This window comes from Haemaphysalis longicornis, unplaced genomic scaffold, assembly GCF_048455015.1.
Source record: "Haemaphysalis longicornis isolate Haplotype H1 unplaced genomic scaffold, Haemaphysalis longicornis Haplotype H1 scaffold_1, whole genome shotgun sequence".
Taxonomy (NCBI): Eukaryota; Metazoa; Arthropoda; class Arachnida; order Ixodida; family Ixodidae; genus Haemaphysalis; species Haemaphysalis longicornis.
Genome location: NW_027526203.1, coordinates 351,125,983 through 351,145,446, shown reverse-complemented (window position 1 = coordinate 351,145,446; position 19,464 = coordinate 351,125,983). Strand labels below are relative to the sequence as shown.

The following is a 19,464-nucleotide window of genomic DNA, read 5'->3' as shown; positions in this document are numbered from 1 at the left end:
AAAACTCAATATAAAAAAAAACCCATACTCGATTTTCTTCAAAATTGCGACAATAAGACTCCTTTACTTGGACAACAATACTGTGGTAAAACATGTTGCATCATTTTGTTGAGAACAAAGTCATAAGGGGCCAAACTTGGGGCTCGCGCGACGCGTCTTGGCGCGCCGCGGTAAGTTCTGGCCGCTGTTGCCGGACGTTGCGCGGGTGTACACGGGCGGTAATTCATATTCCACTGCCACATGCCGGCACGGTCAATCTCTCTCCAGTATTCCCAAACGAAAAAAACTATTCTGGAGATTCTTCTGTTTTTTTTGCCCGCCTCTGTTTCCCTAATTTGTTCTTTAACGAGCTAACTTTCTGGCCGATACCAGCTCGAAAGCGCTCCTTTGCGAACGCCACTCTTCCTATAGGGAAAGGAAAGAAGGATTTGAAACAACAGGAAAAGTTTTTCCAGTGGTTATATCGGGTAGAAGTGGTAGGAGTGGTCGAAATTTTCTATTATTATGGCGCTTCGGTCACAGCACGAGTAAATTACTGAAGGGAGTTCAGTTTTTTCACAAGAATATTTATTCAAGCAAAAAGACACAAGTTTGGAAATTGGCTGTCAGACTATCGTGATTAATTATTTACAGTCAGGAACACAGCAAAAGGCATATGTGTGGGAATACAACTCAAGTAAAATATTTATAATGTCTGCACCACAGCCTCCTCGGGCGCTCATACAGTCAAGCACAGCCACTTCACAGACGTGTAGTTTGCTCTGGAACGTTCGTACAGCTGATATTTCTTCTTGAAATGGCTGGCTGCACCGTCACTAACGTAAACAACGTAGCTGTACACAGGGGCACTTTCTTCCAGGCATTCGTGCACCTTGTGGAACGAGCGCATAGCATGCACGTGCGGTATCGTGTTGCATGTGATCGCTAACTACTGCGAAGCTCTGAACTGATTTTCTTGTAGTTACAACGCACGTAAACAGTGAAACCTGTGTTTTGTGCCAGTGGTATGACTGGACTTCATTTGGCAGAATAACTGTCCAATTTTCAGAGAAGTCGTAGTGCAGTACAATGCTTGATCGCCGTTCGCATCTTTTCGCTTCGTTTATGGCAATGGCCTGGGTCCGCCTAATAGAGTCAAGGGAAATCCACTTGGTGACCCATTTGCCTAGCTCCTTCACGAATGCAGCTGGCGGTAGACTCTTTTTTATCAGAGAACCAATTTCCCATACAGCGTTTGTGACGTCTTCTTCGTCCGAAACGCCCAAAGCGGACATGGTAAGGTTGTCGGCCATTGGGAATTGCCGGCACGCGCCCAAGAAACTGCGTCGATGGTGAGGTGCAAAGACAAAGCTCCTTTAAGTTGCTCATTCTTCGGTCAACCCCTGTAACATTTTGCAGGGCCAAAGCAGACAGGTCGGCATTCGCACAATAAACGCAGACGCACACTTCATGCTGGGGTGAGTGCAAGACTTGGGCGGGAATGAACTGTGGGTGGGTGAACGGGTCACACTTTTTTTTTTCAGAACAACATCCGCTAGGCTTCCCCTGCCACATCTATCAGGATAAGAGTGTGCGGGTAGTCGAGCAAGCAAACACGCGCACAAATGCACGTGCAAACACTTAGGCACAAACGAAAGCATCCACCCATGAAAAAAAAAAAAAAAAACTTTTAAGGGGAGGAGTCAAAAGCAAACAAAAATATGGCAAGAGTAAAGCAAAGGGAAGCATCCGTTGAGAGCCCATCAACCAGTGAGTTGAAGGACAGAAAAGGACGGGGCAGTAGCCTCCCCTTACTGCAATTTTCGTACGCAAGCGTATCAAAATCGCTAGTAATACTGTACTGTACGCTTCGCCTTTGTGATATGTGACTAAACAATAAATATACGGCAATAATATGACAACATACCGGAATTTAATAATACGTCAAGAAGCCAGGTACCCGACCGCACCTGATTCTCATTCCAGTAAAATAGGTTCGCGTGCACGTGGCGTCTCCGAAAAGCCTCCTACGGCCTCGTAAGCCGTGGTGCAGGTGTTTGTTTCCTGGTTAGTTATTTTTAAGGTCGTTCTCTCATGTTTGCCTCAAAGAATGCGGTGGGATACCCTGTACTGACGCCAGCGCACCATGCACCACCAGCGGAAATGCGCCCGTCGTGGTGGGGAACTGATTAGGGTCTGAAGGTCAATCCATTCCCTCCCTTGTAACTGCCCGAGCGCCATCTGTTTCGGTTGCCTGTGCATCGGAGGAAACTTTGTTTTTTTGTTTTGCATCCCGCAAAACACTGGCGCTCGTTAAAGAACACATTAGCTCGTTAAAGAGCACATTAGGGAAACAGGTGGGAAAAAAAACCAAAAAAACAGAAGAATCTCCAGAATAGTTTTTTTCGTTTGGGAATACTGGAGAGAGATTGACCGTGCCGGCATGTGGCAGTGGAATATGAATTACCGCCCGTGTACACCCGCGCAACGTCCGGCAACAGCGGCCAGAACTTACCGCGGCGCGCCAAGACGCGTCGCGCGAGCCCCAAGTTTGGCCCCTTATAACTTTGTTCTCAACAAAATGATGCAACATGTTTTTCCACAGTTTTGTTGTCCAAGTAAAGGAGTCTTATTTTCGCAATTTTGAAGAAAATCGAGTATGGGGTTTTTTTTTATATTGAGTTTTGAATTTGCGCAGTTTCTGAAAAAGAGCCAAAGTTATTCAATTTTTTTTAGTACTTCTAAATTTTCTACAAACACCATCTTTTGTTTATGCGTTCAGATACGTATGGCCAATAAAATGGCCGACTTACAAGTTTTTCAGAAAAGAAGAAATGTAGATAGGGGGCGTCAAAAACACTAACAAATTATCGTCTGGGCCGATTTCACGATTTTTTTTTTAATTTTTTGTTCACTGCAGGACGCTGATTTTGCGTTACACGGATTAGCATTCTGGTCCAGTTTATGGCCCAAAACATTTTATACACACTCCTTGTACTTCTTGACGTACACAGAGACGCAAACTTGGAAAAATCTGCAGTTGCCGAAACCACCGCTGCGCTCCGGGCACATTCAAACATTTTTTTCTCCCGAACTACGCACCTCAGGAGAAAACAAACTTGATTTTCGGGGGTTTCCATATTGCGCGCATATATAATAAAAAAACAAGAATGAACCAAAAATGGTCGTGTACACGCATGTTCGTTCTCTCGTGGAATCGCCCCTTTGTCTTCTTGGTTTAAGTTCGTTCGGTGAAAATTTTAAGCTCATAATGCACTACGATGCTCTCCAGGTCATGTAAACACTTAGATGTAAACTTTATTTAGTATTACCAGAGTCCTTCAATGCTTTTCTGGTCACGAAACTCCGGCCGAAGTTTCATTCAGGGACAAAAGCTGCCGCTAGGATCGCCCCTGTTAACGTGAAGGCTTCGCCGGCGGTCGACGACCCTTGCTGGCCGGCTGTTTCTCCGTCGGCACGCGCCTACTTTCATCTGCTCTTCATTTCCACCAGTAAAAATGCGAGCGAAGTTTTTGAGTCAGTGTTTGAGTCAGTCAGTTGTTGTTTTTGAGTCAATTGTTGTCCCGTAGCTCGCTCTGAAACTGAGGCAAGTCCACGGGTGTTACTGAGGCGCATATGTTGCAGTGTTCGTTCGTTCCGGCAAGCACCGCTACGTTGTCGCTTCGAAAAGGCGAACATCTGGCGTTTTCAATTTTCGACTAGCCTTTGCAGCCGCCTGCATGATTTGAGTGAACTAGCGCCAGAATTAAATCTGTATTCAGCCCTGGGCGCGACATGCTGCGCTGAGCAAATAGCTGTGCAAACGTACAGCACGTTGGGTTAGCGCTGTGTTTGCGCTATTTTATAGCGCGCTAATAATGTAAAACAATAATCGAGATTCGGAAAGTTAGTGTAGACAACAGTGAAAAAAACGCTCACGAAATGGAAGCAGAATAATGGGCGCGCGGAGGGGCCAGGGTAGGAGTAAATGCTACAGTTTTGAGCTACTTTCTCGGCTGTTCTCATAGGCATAGGGTGTCAACAGATAAAAACTCGCCCGCTCAGTGCCTGTCACACCCCTCCTACCCAAACGGCAAGTTAAAAAACATTGATTGATTGATTATGATGTTTAACGTGCCGACGCTACACAGGCAATGGGGCGCGCGCCGTAGTGTAGCGCTCCGGATTAATTTTAACCACTCAGGTATCTTTACCTTGCGCCGAAATCTCGAACACACAAGCGCTTTCTCTTTTCGCCTCCATCAGAAAAGCGGCTGGGAACCCGCGTCCTTGGGTTTATCAATAAGCACAACGCCTTAGCCCCTGGGCAAGCGCGGCGGGCAAGTAAAAAAAAAAAAATATATATATATATATATATATATATATATATATATATATATATATATATATATATATATATATATATATATATATATATATATGTAGGCAAAGATAGCCATGCTCCGCTTTCCAAATTCAAAATATCTGGTTGGATAACCAAAATCACAGTAGCTGCAGTCCGATCTTTGTGCGGCGACGAAACGCGACGACGTTTAGCAGACGGATTTTCTCGTTGTGAGCTCGATCGTGGCTTGGGCTTCGTAAGATACGCCGGCAGGTTTTCAAATATCCGGGGCGACGCGGAGCTTAAGCTTCTCGCGCTGCAGAAGCACAGGTTGTCCACTTATTTTGAACTCATCGGGTCGAATAATGTCCGTGGGGTCGAAATATTTCCCGAACACACGAACGGCCTTCGACTCGAAGCTGAAAGCGTCCGTCTCCTGTCGTGGAATGGCTCGCTTCCACCTGTCGCGTTGTTCGCGGTCGCTTGGGAGGCAGAACAACGAAGCCTTTTCCGTCGATACCCAGAGCGGCAACCAGGTACACAGCACGTCAGAGGCATGGTAGTTCACATAGTTTGCCCTTCGTGATGAGTTTAGAAAGCTATATCACACAACAAACACCAGCAAGCTCGCGCTCCAACGCACTGCAAATACGGCCGCCGCCGTCCAAGCCGCCTTCACCAGACTCGTAGCGCCACCGCGCGGGAGCGTTGGTCCCCATATGAAGCTCTCCCATAGCGTTACGGAGAAGTTTCATGACCAGAAAAGCATTGAAGGACTCTGGTATTACCTTATCAAACAAAAATGCTGTACAGAATACAATCAAACTGAAACTGAAAATCACAAAAATAATTGTCTACTAATTAGGATGTACAGATGTTTGAAAAACTATTTAGTTAAGATACTTTTCAAAACAATGCACCACACAAAGCAGCATCTTGCAGAGAGCGAAACCTCCTTCGCTGCTTTGATTGCATATGACGCACCACGGTCAATGCGACTGTGCTGCTAAGATAAGCTGAAGCTATGCCAATGAAGAAACATGCACTCCATCTGATGTCTAAAATTTACCCGAAACGATCTATGTGTTTATGTGACTTTTAAATGCCGTATTTATTCTTATATAAGGCAAGGTTTTTTTCCAAAATCCGTAATCGCAAAGTCATACCCTGCCTTATATTCGAAGCTCAGTATGTATATATGGCGATTTTTTTTTACTCTCCAAACTTCGCCCTCACCTTATAATCGTGACCGCCTTATAATCGAATAAATACGGTAGATGTCACAACACATCTGCAATATGTTTTTTACACCAGTTGTCTTGGGAGTAGCCGGGAGGTACGTAAGGAGGCAACACAAGTATACTTGGGTGTGGCAGGAGGTGTGCATGTGTGGTTGCTTGAGTTATCTCGGGAGTGGCAGCGAACACGTTAAACAACCAGCTTGAAAACCTGAAGTGAAACAGTAATGCAAAAAAAAAAAAGCATTGCTTTGCTTACATTATAGCTTACAGAAAGGTTGGAAAAGCCCTAATTACATAAAAAAGTAAAGGTGATCATACTTGCATCCCTGGATTAACAACCAAATGGCCAGCACATATATATATATATAAAAAAAAAAAAACGGCGCAGTTTGCACTAGTGGTGCAAGGTGTAAGGCTGGAGAAACAGCAGAGCTGGCGGCCCCTCTCCCTTCTTCGGAGACCTGGCTGTTCAAAGCCAATGCTATGAATAACTCAAAAGAAATAATGCTGTGCGCCCAGAATGCGATGATAGCTCAATCTGATAGACGCCGGTTTCATACCACGAGGGACCCAGGTTCGATTCCGACCATGGGAAGCATTTTTTTCTTTCCAATTGGAGGTTTCCTGCTCGCATTGGACAACTTACGGCCAAGTTAAACAGCTCCGCTGTAAAAAAAAGAAAGAAATAAAAAGGAAAAGGAGTTCCGACAGCAATACAGATAGCTAGAATGTCCACATTACTTGACAAGTAAAGGGCTCCACTTGAATCTCTTGGTCTGTCACTTCTTCTAAAAGAGCCCTGGACTTGGGTCCCAGCACATACAGCACCGTGTAGAGAGAAGTGACGTCTCGTAGCGACACCGAACCATCACGTGGCAAGTGTCGCTGGACCCATTTGGCAATGCGGGTTTGTTGAGCCGTCGGGGAAACCATAAAATAGCTGCAGAGATGCAGAGAGGAGACATGGCAAGACACAGAATTGGGTGTCACTTTGTTTTCTTTTCATAACATTCATTATTCAGTTTTTATCACGAGATTACAAACAGCTGACAGCTCAGTAGAAAATCACAAGCACAAGAAGTTTAGCTAGAGCTGAAACTGTTTTTTCATGGTTTCCGCACAGTACACACATAAATAAATGAATAGCAGCCTAGCGCCATTTGTTGAATGATTGAAAAGCTTTTATTGATACTAGGATGGCTCTTTGGCCTACGAGAGCAAAAAGAGAGAGTGGTATTCAGAAAAAAAATAATCACATGTGCATGCGCGCATACGCGCACGCTTACAATCACAACCTGCCCAGCCAGCCGCGCTCTATGGGGCTGCTTGTGCCCTGTCTGGTTTGGCGCCCGGCCGCCAGGGGCATTTTAACCTACCTTGGCGTTCTACCTTGGCATTGCTGTGCTCCTTTGTTCACAGGCCTCTCATTCGGCCTTTTGTGATATTGGTTTTAATTCATTTCTCAAGGTGGGGAACTTAGTGAGAAGTGACATCAGACCCGCTCATACCACTGCGCTCGATTGCGACGGGTGCCAGCCTTCTTTAGGGCACATGGGTCTTTGGGACCGAAAAATTGCCCAAAAAAGTTGTGGGAATTGCGGAGCTCCGCCATGTTTCCTATCTCTCTTGGCTCGCCGCGGAGGCGAGAAGGGGAGGTCCCTCTCCCCCTTTGGCCCGCGCATTTCCCCGCTGCCGAACCCCTCACGTGACAGGTTTTGCCCGGAAGTTCTGGGCGGCCTGGTCTGGGGCCGACGACAAAGGGAGGGCTCTTTGGATACCAGCCATCATCGGGAACGGCCGTAAGCACGACTTGCTCCTTTTTGGCCTTCCTTTGTCCGCCCTCGCACCTGTTTCTCCCATCCTGGCCACGGTGGTCTTGGCAGTGTAGAGCGATGTGCCCGACGTCCCCTTATTGCAGTGCAATAAATGTTGGAGTGGGCGATTTCGTGTCCTGTGTTCCTTGCTGTTTGCTGCCGCTACGCCGAGTTGGCGGTCCGTGGCGGTGTTCAGCGGAGCTAGCCTTGCGGCCGAATCTCGAGGATCGAGCTAGGCCGCCGTAAGAACCCTGATCCCCACAAAGTATTTTTTTAGGTATCATTTTTTCATTATTGAACAGTACCAGGTACTTATAAAACCCATACAAGCCTGCTTTCAATGAAAAAAAAATAAAAATTTTTTCATAAATTTCTCCTTTTTCGCAATGAGTGGTATTGCAGTGATAGGAAATTCTCGATAGGTACATCCAAGCATGTAGAGCAGCTAGAAGGATAATTTCTTTTGCAGCGTAAAGCAGAATGTTTCAACCATCCAATATGGGAAGCAGATTTCGCATTTTGTGTTTCAGTAGTTGTTTAATTAGCATTATTTTTAATTGGAAAGCAGGAGCACTTCAAACCAGAAGTTAGAATTGATGAAAACTTGTATGTGATTGCAAAACAAAAAAAAATGCTTCCCACACTTCATTCTCCACAACTTCTGGTATCTATTCATGCTTTGCTGGTAATTTTTTGATTATTAGTCTTTTTTCCATTGTTCTCAAGAACAATCAAAAAAAGATTTTTAATTATCTAAGAAACTAAATGCCTTACATCAAAACTTATTGGATATTGGAAATCATCTAGAAAAACTGAATAAGCCCACATAGTTTCATGAAGATTGATTAGAAAGCATAAAAAAGTTTCAGCAATGTGATTACACACCACATAATTCACACATGGCATTAACAACTTGTGGTTCACCATTGTACACAGTATTAGTGGACTCCCCACTCAACGCAGCCCTAGCACCTGCCAATCGAATAGGGACCTAAGCCCCACATGGCAAACTTGTCGCACCAAGTGTGCGTTGGTAGGAACTTGCAGCTGCAGAGCGTGCTTCCACTATTGCTTGGCCACCCAGATTTGGGCTGTTGGGTTGTCCAAAGTGGACATGGGCTGGTTCGCCAGGATGGAACGGCTGCCCATGTGCTTGCTCGCTAATGCCTGTGCAGCTCCATTGCCAGTGCCCCCAGCATGAACCGGCACCCAGCCCACCCTCACCTCCATTCCATAGCAGTATTCGTACAGCACTGTGCTTGCCGATGCCACAGGACAGCATGCAACGCTCTGGGGGGCGCAGCCAAGGCTGTCTGTTGCCTCTCTGCTGTCTCTGTGGACAACCACGCCTCCACTGTCTGCCTCAGCCCGACATGTCCCCTTGCACACCTCATTTACTGCGCACAGAATGATGGTGGACAGTTCAAGTTGGCCTGAGCTGGGTTGGTGCTCATACCCACATAGTTTCCTACATGTGATGATTGGCGGGATTGTGGCTAGCCTGGCCCTTTGAGTGGTGGGATCCTGGGTAGCAGCCATGTGAACACGGTTCTGGGTCCCGTCAGTACAGGCAGGCGCTGCCCTGCATTTGGCTACACATCGGACCGTTGCTAACCCATGTCTCTTTTCTCTGCTACGCATCAACCTTTGCACAAACTGAAAAATATGGGAGGCTTCACAAATGAGGCTCAATGAAACAGGCTTCATAAATTTCACGTGAAAGCAGCAGGGGTAGGCTAATTGTGTTTTCGCACTAAAAAAAAGAAAACTGGTACTGTCATGGCTCTTATCATACGGCAACAGTAGTGTAAAAAAACTACAGAGTGGTTATCAAAAGAGCGGTGCCCCCACCTTCTCCCCCCATTAAAGACGGTGTTTTGCTGGCACTTTCTCCAGCACTTTCACGCTGAGCATATCTTTCATTCAGTACAGTTTTGCATGAGCCATATAAAGCAGATAGTTCGAAACAAGAGCACCACCACGGCATGCGAGAGGTTGCTGAACCCTAGAATCTTACCGGTTCACATCTATGCGCACGAGGATACAGTCATTCTCATAGCCTCCCCGATCGTTCTGCATGCCTGTCTGCACGATGCTTCCCACAGGGACATCGACGTCATTGGAGCATAGCAGCTGCAGAAAGTCCACAACCTCCAGGCCCCCGGACTGCGCAGGGGCAAATCAAGGCGACATTTGGGCACAGCACAGTTTGGCCAGGAGCTCACTATTTGATGCAACCAATTTTTACATCAGCGCGTCCATCTGGCTCGTTTTAAAAGAGCCCAGGGAGAGGCACTACTAGAGGGGAAGAAGCATTGAGGAGGCGAAACATCAGCCCCTCTCCAGTGGACATGGATTGTGTGCAGGAGTGACACAGCATCAGAGCGCCAGCTGTTGCAAAGCAGGAGCACTTGTGGTTGTGCGTTGTTCGTACGTTGCACGCGCAGCCTGTCATATAAAAACTCCACTCTTAGATTAACCCGCCCCGACTGGCTGGCTGTTTTCCGCACCTGCTTAGTGGTCTCAGGTGTCTGCACCATGAAATTTACTTCCGGCGCACCCTCCATAAGTCTTCTTCCAAAACTGAAGAACCGTGTTCAGAAGCATGCAAAAAAAAAAAAGCACAGGCTGCATTACACTGTGCAACTGTGCCTTTTCCGTGTTTGCAAGATGCAGTGAAGTAATTCACAATTAGGACTTGCTTTCTCATTCAGTTACTTCTGTGCACTATTGGCAAAAAACATGAACAAAAGGGAGACTAAAAGCTGAGTGACTTTCTATTTTAACAGAAAAATCACACTGTGTAGAGCTTTCACAGCTTTCAATACCTTGTTTGTCTAGAAATAAATATTCAAAGCTGTCATTTCTCTCTGTTGTTCCCCTCTCATTTTTACGAGACATAAAAGATCTTACCACCCACAAAGTAATCCAAGGTAGTATCTCCAAAAAAGGAAGCAGTAGAAACTTCTCACACATTTTACTACCAGCTCCGCAGCCGACAGCCGAACACATTGTCTAGCCAACTGAGCCAGTAATCTTGGGGTTTTGCCACTGGTTGTCTTATGTTAGCCCAGGACACATAGAACTGTTAGTAAGTTATCGGTCTTGTCATTTTGGTCAATCCACCTGTAGTGGAGTGACCACATAAGCATGGACAGTGAAAAAAAGCCATAGCTCTCGCATTCCCTTGCCTAAAGCTTCTGACAGTACTTACTACTATGTAAAACGTTGGAACGAAATCAAAACTAAAATTTTACCAGTAGTTGTGGTAAGAGAAGCTCTTTAAGAATGTTTATGAGCTAAAGTTTGTGGCATTTTGAAACATGTCTGCTCAGCAGGAGTTCCACATACATTTATTTTACCGTTACAAGTACCTGCTTTCATATTTGTCTCAGGAAACTGCTATACAAGGTCCAACAATCCCGTTTCACTATTCATAATAAGTGACATCACGCATCGTAGTGCAGGAAAGCACAGGGGCGGCAAAACCTGGTTTCACACTTCTGGCATTTAGTGCATGAATAAGCCACTCCTGTTGTCGGGAGTAGTATACAGTCGAGCCCATAACGAACTCAACTGTCACACTGAATTTTTTCATTATATTCAAAGATCGTCATAACTGTAATAAGCATTTTCTGCGCGCGAGAATGCGTGGCATACAGTAGGCGCACTGATGCCGCCACGGACATCGCCTGGACGGCGCGTGGGGATAACGGCGCTGGCTGCAGCCATGAAGTAAAATTTGGTGCTCTCCCACCGGAACAAAACTTCCGGCCTAAAAAGAAGTTAGACAAGTGGAAAAATAGCTCATACTATATGCATAATAAATGTCCTATCATTTGTCATTGGGGCTGTTGCGCTTCCTGGTCGATGGGTCGGCATTGATCTTTGATCAACACTGTCTTTAAAAATTGTAGAGATTGTTGACTTGGACAGATAGCACTTCTTAACCAGATCACAGTTTTTCGCTCCCTGCATAAGATCGCTCGCAGTGTCTGAAAAGAGCCACCGACGAGATCTCGACGCATTTCGGCCTCATGACACGCATTTCAAGCTGCTTCCTGGTCACTGATGGCTTCAAGAAAGCTTCACTCTAATACATGATTGCTGAGCGGTGCGCTTAAGGATGTAGTTCTTGGAAAGCGCATCACTGAGCAACAAAAACAGAGCAGCGTTCAACAGCCATTCTTATATACATCACACACTGTGCTCCGACACCTGCTTCCAATACAGACTCAAGTTACATCCCTAAAAAACTGCTGATCACTACAGCATGGCAAAAGCCGCAGTTAGTTGTGCAAGGAGCAGGTTTTTTAAAATGATAAGCAAGCAATTTCTAATAGGTGTTGTTTAGCTATTGACCCCTAATGCTATGCAAGTGAAACAACATTTTCTGATCGTATAAAATGGCATAAACAAGGTGAAATATATTTATCTGTTGTGGGTGCAACAGCCTGTCATCTACTGCGAAAAACAGATGCAAGTTTCACTTCTAAAAAAATGTGCGCAATAACGTACGACAGAATCTGCCGCTGAGAATGCAAAAAGATTTATCCTGATAAGTGCAGCCTCGAGACACACAAACTGTGGTGGGTCCTGTAACACAAGCAAAATGAGAGAGAGAGAGAGAGAGAGAGAGAGAGAGAGAGAGAGAGAGAGAGAGAGAGAGAGAGAGAGAGAGAGAGAGAGAGAGAGAGAGAGCACCACTGTTTCCTTGGATTCCTGCTGTCTGCTCAAACTGTCGCAGCAACAGAAGCTTTGTTGTGCAAAGCACACCGATTTGGTTACACCTGCTGTGCTGCGGCCGTGCGAAATGCTCAGTACCACTGTAGGTTTCTATGGTTCTATGGGGAGGAGCAACCGCAGATGACAATGCAATTGTGGCGTCTTCTGGAGCGCAGTGTCAAAAACCATCGTTTTCTCTCTCGCTGGTTTTCCTGGTTTCCCTGGTTGCCTGCTTGTGCTTGCACCCTCAAGAAGCTGCAGTTCCTGAATGCTTCTTTCTGCATGGGTGCCACCCACACAAATCGCGCGTCGGCATGTTAACAGTAAGCAAGCTCTTCCAGGTGAGCTGACTTGTGGTTCATCGATCATTAGCCCCAGCTGAAGCTCACTGATCGCATTGCAAGTTAGCGCAGGGTACTCACCTCAAGGTAGAACTTTGTAAATGATGACATGTCGCTTAGGCCTACCCTCTCACGACAAGCCACGTACTCCCGGTGCACATGCTCTAGCCAGGCAGGTTTGCCATATGTCGGCTCTGGGCTGGTCTGGCTCTCACCTGCAAACAGCACACCTTCAGCTATCCCAGTCCAGGTCTCAGTTGTTGTTTTATCCTTCCAGAACATTAGGAAAAGCGTTCACCCAATTTTGTTGGAATTGCAGCTATGCAATTCTTCAAAAGGCACGCATAAGTGAAATTGTCACAGTCATATTTCTGGCTGCACAGATGAACCCATGCTGTGCATACTTGGCTTAGTGGAAGCATCCCTAGTAGCACAGAATGTTGCCCGAACATTTCCACAACGTTTCCCCTTAACGTTGCCAAAACGTGGCTAATGTCCGCTTTTTTTAACGTTAGTGCAATGTTTCCCAGAAACATTGCGTCAACGTGATTTTAGCATTGCTCCAACATGGGGGCAACGTTTTAAGGGTGTTGTTTTAATGTTTGGATAACGTTGTTTCTGACGTTCGTCAACGTTGCTACACTCTTGGAGCAACCTTCCAGCCACGTGCGGGACACATTTGAACAACGTTATGAGACGTTTTCTGATGACATTGCAGCAACTTTTCAGCTACATTTTCGCAACGTGCATACCACATTTAAGAATATCCCTGTACCATTCGGACGTTGTGATAACATTGCTACAATCTTGCAGCAACTTTAGATCCACACTTTTAACATGAAGTTAGCATACAAAGAATGTTGCTGCAACGTTCAAGCAATGTTTTTATGAAGTTGCAATAACATTCCTACAATTTTGCAGTAAGTTGCCAGCTATATTTTTCCAACGTGCGGGTAACATTTAGAAAACGTCGCTATCATGTTCAAGCGATGCTTCCTACAACGTTACCGCGACTTTACAGATACGTTTTTTCCCCACGAGGGCCGCATCCGCGCACTGTTGATATGACGTTCAAGCAATGTTTCTCTTACGAAGCGATGATATTGCAGCAATGTACAGGTAACTTACAGTTACATGTATCTAATATACATGCAACAATAACTAGATGAAAATATTATAAGTTAACTTTTTCCTAGACAGACGATTGTTGACTGCATGATAAGCGAGCACTTCAAACGTCGTCCTCATAAACTCCTGAAAGGTATAAACTGGCATTTTAGACTGCATGTTTTACATTTGATCCCTACACTGACCAACACACACAATTAAGGCAGTCCGGCAAAATAACAAACTAAGAAATGGCGGAATTTTAAAGCAAGGAACATGCCAGCTTGCGTAAATAACAACACTGACACTCTTTAAGATGAAAGAACATGTGCGTTTTATTTTACCATAAACAATCGATCCGAATACGTATTGTGTTAAAGCAATTGAATTTCGCAAGTACGCTGTTTCAGCCGTTGTCTTCGTTTTTCTCCTCCTGGGCTTGCTTGTTCTTCTGCCTTGACAAGTCAGTTTGATGGCATACTTGACGGCCATGAACCCAGTAACATGGGGTTGTTACTGCCACGCTTCTGCGAAATGAAAAAAAGCTGTAGTTTAGGAGAAGTTGCAAAGTTGTTACAGCATAGACAATGTCTCACCTCTCAGAACACCAGGACTTTTGGCATACAATATGGCCTCATCAATTTTCTTGTACAGGCACTTCAAATGAGGTTTGACTGCCATTCCTGGAAAACAAACAAAATGGCATTGCTCTAACACACAGGGTGCTCAGAAGCTCACCTGCAGTTTGGATGACGCTTGCTGCCAGATGAGCTTATTCGTGTGTCAATGTTGTGGTGCTGGTAAATCATAAGGTATTTCTGAAACAAAACAGAGTGTATAGAAGTGGTTCAGAAAACTGAAGTGAAGCAAATTTTAGCTAATAGAGAAAACCTTACCTTTAGGAAGGAATATTATAGCAAAACAGGCCTCTTCACTTTTCACTTTGTCTTGCTTGTTTAACTTTTTCTAATGCCGTGCCAACTTTATGACGCACATCGCTTGAGTTGGTTTCTCAAGCATCCCTGGAAAACAGAAAAGGACAAAATACTGAATTATATAAAATACCTTACAGCTTTCTTTCCAGGCCATTGAGTAATTAAGTGAAAAGACTTCGATCAGACAGCTTGCCAGAGAATTTTCAATTAACAAGAGAAGCCGACCAACTGATGACGACGTGGTACGTCGGCAATCATTGAAAGAGGACGATAATTACCTCAATGGCCATAAACATAAAAACGCAACGAACAAAAATTAGTAAACAGGCAAATGTAAAGAAGGGAAACATTACATGTACAACTAGATGAAATTACAACCGTGTATTTTCTTGGTTGCCTAATTTTACCTTTTGCTCTCGAAAAATGTGCTAAAAACTGGCTTGAGCTGTTTTATTTTCTTATTTTTATTTATTTTTTATCATTTTATTTATTTATTTTTATTTGTCATTTATTTTCTTTATAGTTATAAGCATCCGACGTAGACCAGCCTTTCACATGGAAAATATGTGAATACTACAAAGACGTCAGGCGTTGTTTTACATCGTAAGATGGTTCGCATAAGCAGCTGATAACATATGGCTTAACTGCAACGCTAAATTGTGTTCCGTTACAGCATGCCGCCGAAACTCGCGTGAAATTAAACATAACAAAGTTATATTTATTAGTTGTATTTTTCGCGTTCGTGAGCAGCTGCGGCGAGAAGTAAATTAAAAGCCAATCGTACATATCAAGGTTCTTGCAGAACATATATACACTCGATTTCAGCATCATAACAAAAAATCTACTACTGAGCGCCCACCTGATTTCTCATTATACTCTTTCCATAAAATTTAAGTGAATACGTGTTCCCCTTTTACAACCGTACGCATTCACAAAAGCAAGGATATGCTTAGAAGTTAGAAACGGGAGGGCAATCCTGTTCCCGCTCTTTTACGAAGTAAACTGCATTCGAAAGAACGAGGCGAGCTCAGAAAATCGAGCGCTTACCTTCACTGGTCGGTTGCTATGAACTTTCCGGCCTTCAAATATTCGCCGTAACATGCGGCCACACAACAATAGTTCGTATGACATGGTTCCTTCTCCATTCCGTTTGATTGTCACTATGGCTGCTCCTTTCTGAAAAAAGCGCGCGCATTTCGTCTACTCTTCCCAACCCACCGCCGGCTGCCAGTCGCAAAGGAGCATGAGGGGAGGACCCCTCTGCGAGGGGCGCGCACGTGTGCGCGTGTGAGAGGAGGGTAGGACGCTGGCCAAGGACGAAAGCGTTTTCTTTCTCTCTTTTTTTTTTTTTTTTTTCGGCCATCCCCAGCTCGCGCTCGGCTGCTGAAACTTCCTTCGCGACACACAGAAGGGACGGGACGGGACGGAGCGTCGATGAAAACAAGGAATGCGCGAGACAGCGTGCCTGATTCCCAGCTGAAGTCTCGGAAAAAGGCGGGGTTCCGAGAACGCCTGGCGCCCTGCTGTATTTCGTTTCGCGCCAAGCAGAACGCGACAAGTGTTCGATGCATTGGAACCTCTTACGAATAAAAATTACACCAGGAAAAATCTGAAGATAGTGTGTGCAATGCTATTGGAAGGGAACAAGAGCAAAAATTTTCAGGTTACTTGGAAGGTTCGTTTGTATAATGAGAAAAGATCCTGAAATAGGCCAATGAGCTTTCGTACAGGCAGTATCTCCTGGAAAATGGGTGTCACACCAGGGTTAGGTCTTTGTTTTGTTTTATTGTTTCATATATGTTACAATATCATGGTGCTCTGACTTTGGCGCTCGAGGTAGGTGAAATGTCTATGGGGAAGTTGAAATATAAAACAGCCCACTTCATGTTGTCTATTTCAAACAAAGGTGCAAGGTGTGGACTAATTGGAACGTTCGCTGATCAGAGGGGCTATAACAGTGACTAAATGTCACAAGAAGGGGGCAATTTAAAGTTTATGAACTTTGGGCTTGAATCTATTTCATAAATCAACCGTAATTACTGCGGCAATGTATATATGAAGGGAAAACACACGATTGTAATTAGCTGGCGACATGTATACGGCTCGCACACCCATATGATGCACAGAAATTTATATAGCTTGCATATAAAAATTTCTCCAGTAAATTAATTTTTTCGAGCAATTATGAGGATCCAGCAACAAGGCAATGTTTGAGCCTTCTATCTAGATATTACTTTTGTCTAAGGATATACAGGCGGCAACATAAAACAACCCGGCCATGCATGCTTTAAAGGGGCCATAAATAGGCTTCCGAAGGTCGCCATTGTAATCGCGCAATCGCTAGAATACCCACTCACGGCAACATTTACCAAATATTACACCTATTACACCTAACGAATAAAAACATGAAGCAAAAATTTGGTGTCAGTACTCCTTTAAGAGAGAAAGTTAACAGTGCGAGTCGCTTGTGAAAACTTAGCAAAATGGAACTGGAAATTTTCCTTGTCGATGCACGATTACCTTTTTATAATGCAACCGTTTACTACCAAAGGAAGGCGCGCAATGTTTTAACAATAGGAAAGGAAAGTTGGGAAGTCATTTCTGGATGCTGTTTTCAGGCAGTTATGAAAGAAATGTGCGCGAACTTCTTAAAGATACGGCCAACACGTCGAATGAAAAACACGGCGTATACCCGATCACTTTGTCTTTCCATATGGTGCACGTTTCCCAAAAGAACACATCTCCATTGTAAAGAGGCCGCGTTAAATTTCGGTATGATGTCATGGTGAAGTGAGCGGCTATGGAACGTAAATGAAGCCAAGTCGGAGTAGATACCATTTGACGATGGCATAAAAAGCTATTTTCTTGTTGAAATTCCAGTTTGTTTATTTATTCAGCAAATAATGATTGCAAGATAACACACGGCAATGAAACCCAAGTTCTCATTCGTGCCTCACGACGTCGAAATGCTGCGCCGTCCGTTTCACGCGCGCGTTGGGTTAATTAGCAGGCGCTGTGCATTTGGTCAGTTTCCTGGATATATGCGGCATGCACATGGACAAAAACGCACCCGAGTGGCATTTGTAAAAGACTCACGAAAACAGCCCGATAGTTGGCCATACGTGACAACGCACAGTTGAGGGTGAAAGCTGCGCGGCTTTATCGGTGCTCAGCAGCTGTGTTTTGCTCTTTAAGTTTAATGATGTGTTAAAATCGCCCTAAAATATCTGATTTGACTGATTATGAGGTTTCATGCGCCGACGCTACACAGGCGATGAGGCGCACCGTAGTAGAGGGCTCCGGATTAATTTTGACTACCTGGGGATCTAATTAACGTGCACCGAAATCCCGAACACACGGGCATTTCCAACTCTCGCCTCCACACACACACACACACACACACACACACACACACACACACACACACACACACACACACACACACACAAAGCGGCTGCCGCGGCCTGCAATCGAGCCCGCGTCCTCGGGCTCAATCCTTGGACTCAGCGCTAGCACAACAGCCACTGTGGTGGGTTTCTAGAATAACTAAATCACACTATAAGATGAGACAATCGGTATACCAATTGCATGAGCGACACGGCCTGCAGGGGCTGGTGCGAACCGTTGAGCGCACGGATGTTCCAATAAGAGCGCATTCGCAAAATGGAAAAGTTGGTTTCGTACATCAGTGAAATTCTGCTTAAAACACGTCATTATTTGGGTGTCATTTACACGGATCTAAGTTGATTTACACTGCAGGTATTGATTTTTCAGAGCGTGACTGTCGTGCCTAATTGATTGGCTTTTTACTGTGGCACAGCGACGCTTCATTGCACACGTTCACAAATTTCGTGGGGACTGGACTTCATGGAAACGCGTCCATAGCCAACAAAAGCGGCCGCTTAGAGTTATTGTAAGTCCAATCTGTCTTCAAGAAGCTCATGTGTCAGATGCACGCCGCCAAGAAATGTTTGCGTGTATACGTAGTATGCGTATATACCTTTAGGAAAAGTGAATGAAAAAAAAAAACGGGTATAGAAATAAGGTGCTTCGTTGTTGAGTCATATCTTCAAATTATTGTGGGCACCTCACCGTAAAAAAGTAAAAATTTGTTCATCAACTCCATAAGAAAAGTGCGACTAGCACGACGAGTATAGAAAAGTCATGATTGCTTTTGAAAGTGACTGTTTTTGAGCGATATTACGAAGGCTGAAGTTCAGATGGGACATATAAATGGAGCAGGGATAAGCAACAAGTAGGGGGCGAGGGGGAACACAAACTTCTTGTTATTGCATGTTTACTGATGAAAACAAATAACGCGCTGCAAAGATTGGCTTAAACTGAGCTTGCTATTCCGTAAAACTAAGAGGAAACATGTAGAATACAGATACAGTAATCCCTCGTTATAGCGAAGTCAGCAAGACGGCGAAAAATTTCGTTATAAGCGGTATATTGATATAAGCAACCACTCGAGAAAAGCTAAACCAGTTTAGCTTATTATACGCCACAGCTGCGAGGAATCAAACCATAATGTATTCACTGAAGCAAAACGTTATTCATAGTAAGCTGTGGTGGCTGTTTCATGTTCTTGCCGGACGAGAGCAACCCCTGCTACAACTTGACCATTTGACCAAGCAATGCAGGAGGCTATGGTCGCCGCCCACAAAAATTGGCAGCGGCAGTGCCCCTTTTATAGGGGGGCGTGCGGGCGTCACAAAACGCTATACGAGAGTTTTGCGCTGAAAAGCACCGCAGATGCCGTGGCTCGAGACGGAGGTTGTTTGTTGAGCTCAAAAAATAAATAAATAGTAATAATTAAAAGATTAACCGCTAATTGGGCGTACAAAGCACAATCATGAAAACTGATCGGTTTCGCATTAGGGGCATTGCATGATCACTGGGAATTGTTTTCCCGAGTTGTGCAGCCGTGAAGTTTGCAACACAAGAGTTCTTCGGCGCCTCGTTGTCGGCGACACT

At 44.8% G+C, this 19,464-nt stretch overlaps 1 protein-coding gene across 1 annotated transcript in view; it reads right to left on the bottom strand.

Annotated features, from left to right (window-relative positions):
* LOC144154592 (pyruvate dehydrogenase phosphatase regulatory subunit, mitochondrial-like) overlaps window positions 1-19,464 on the bottom strand; it is a 70,894-nt gene that overhangs the window by 9,224 nt on the left and 42,206 nt on the right. The window contains exons 13-15 of the mRNA XM_077685858.1: window positions 12,527-12,660; window positions 9,397-9,545; window positions 6,307-6,505 (exon numbers count right to left, since the gene is read on the bottom strand). Coding sequence (XP_077541984.1) covers window positions 6,307-6,505; window positions 9,397-9,545; window positions 12,527-12,660 — 482 coding nt within the window. The remainder of the gene's footprint in view (window positions 1-6,306; window positions 6,506-9,396; window positions 9,546-12,526; window positions 12,661-19,464) is intronic.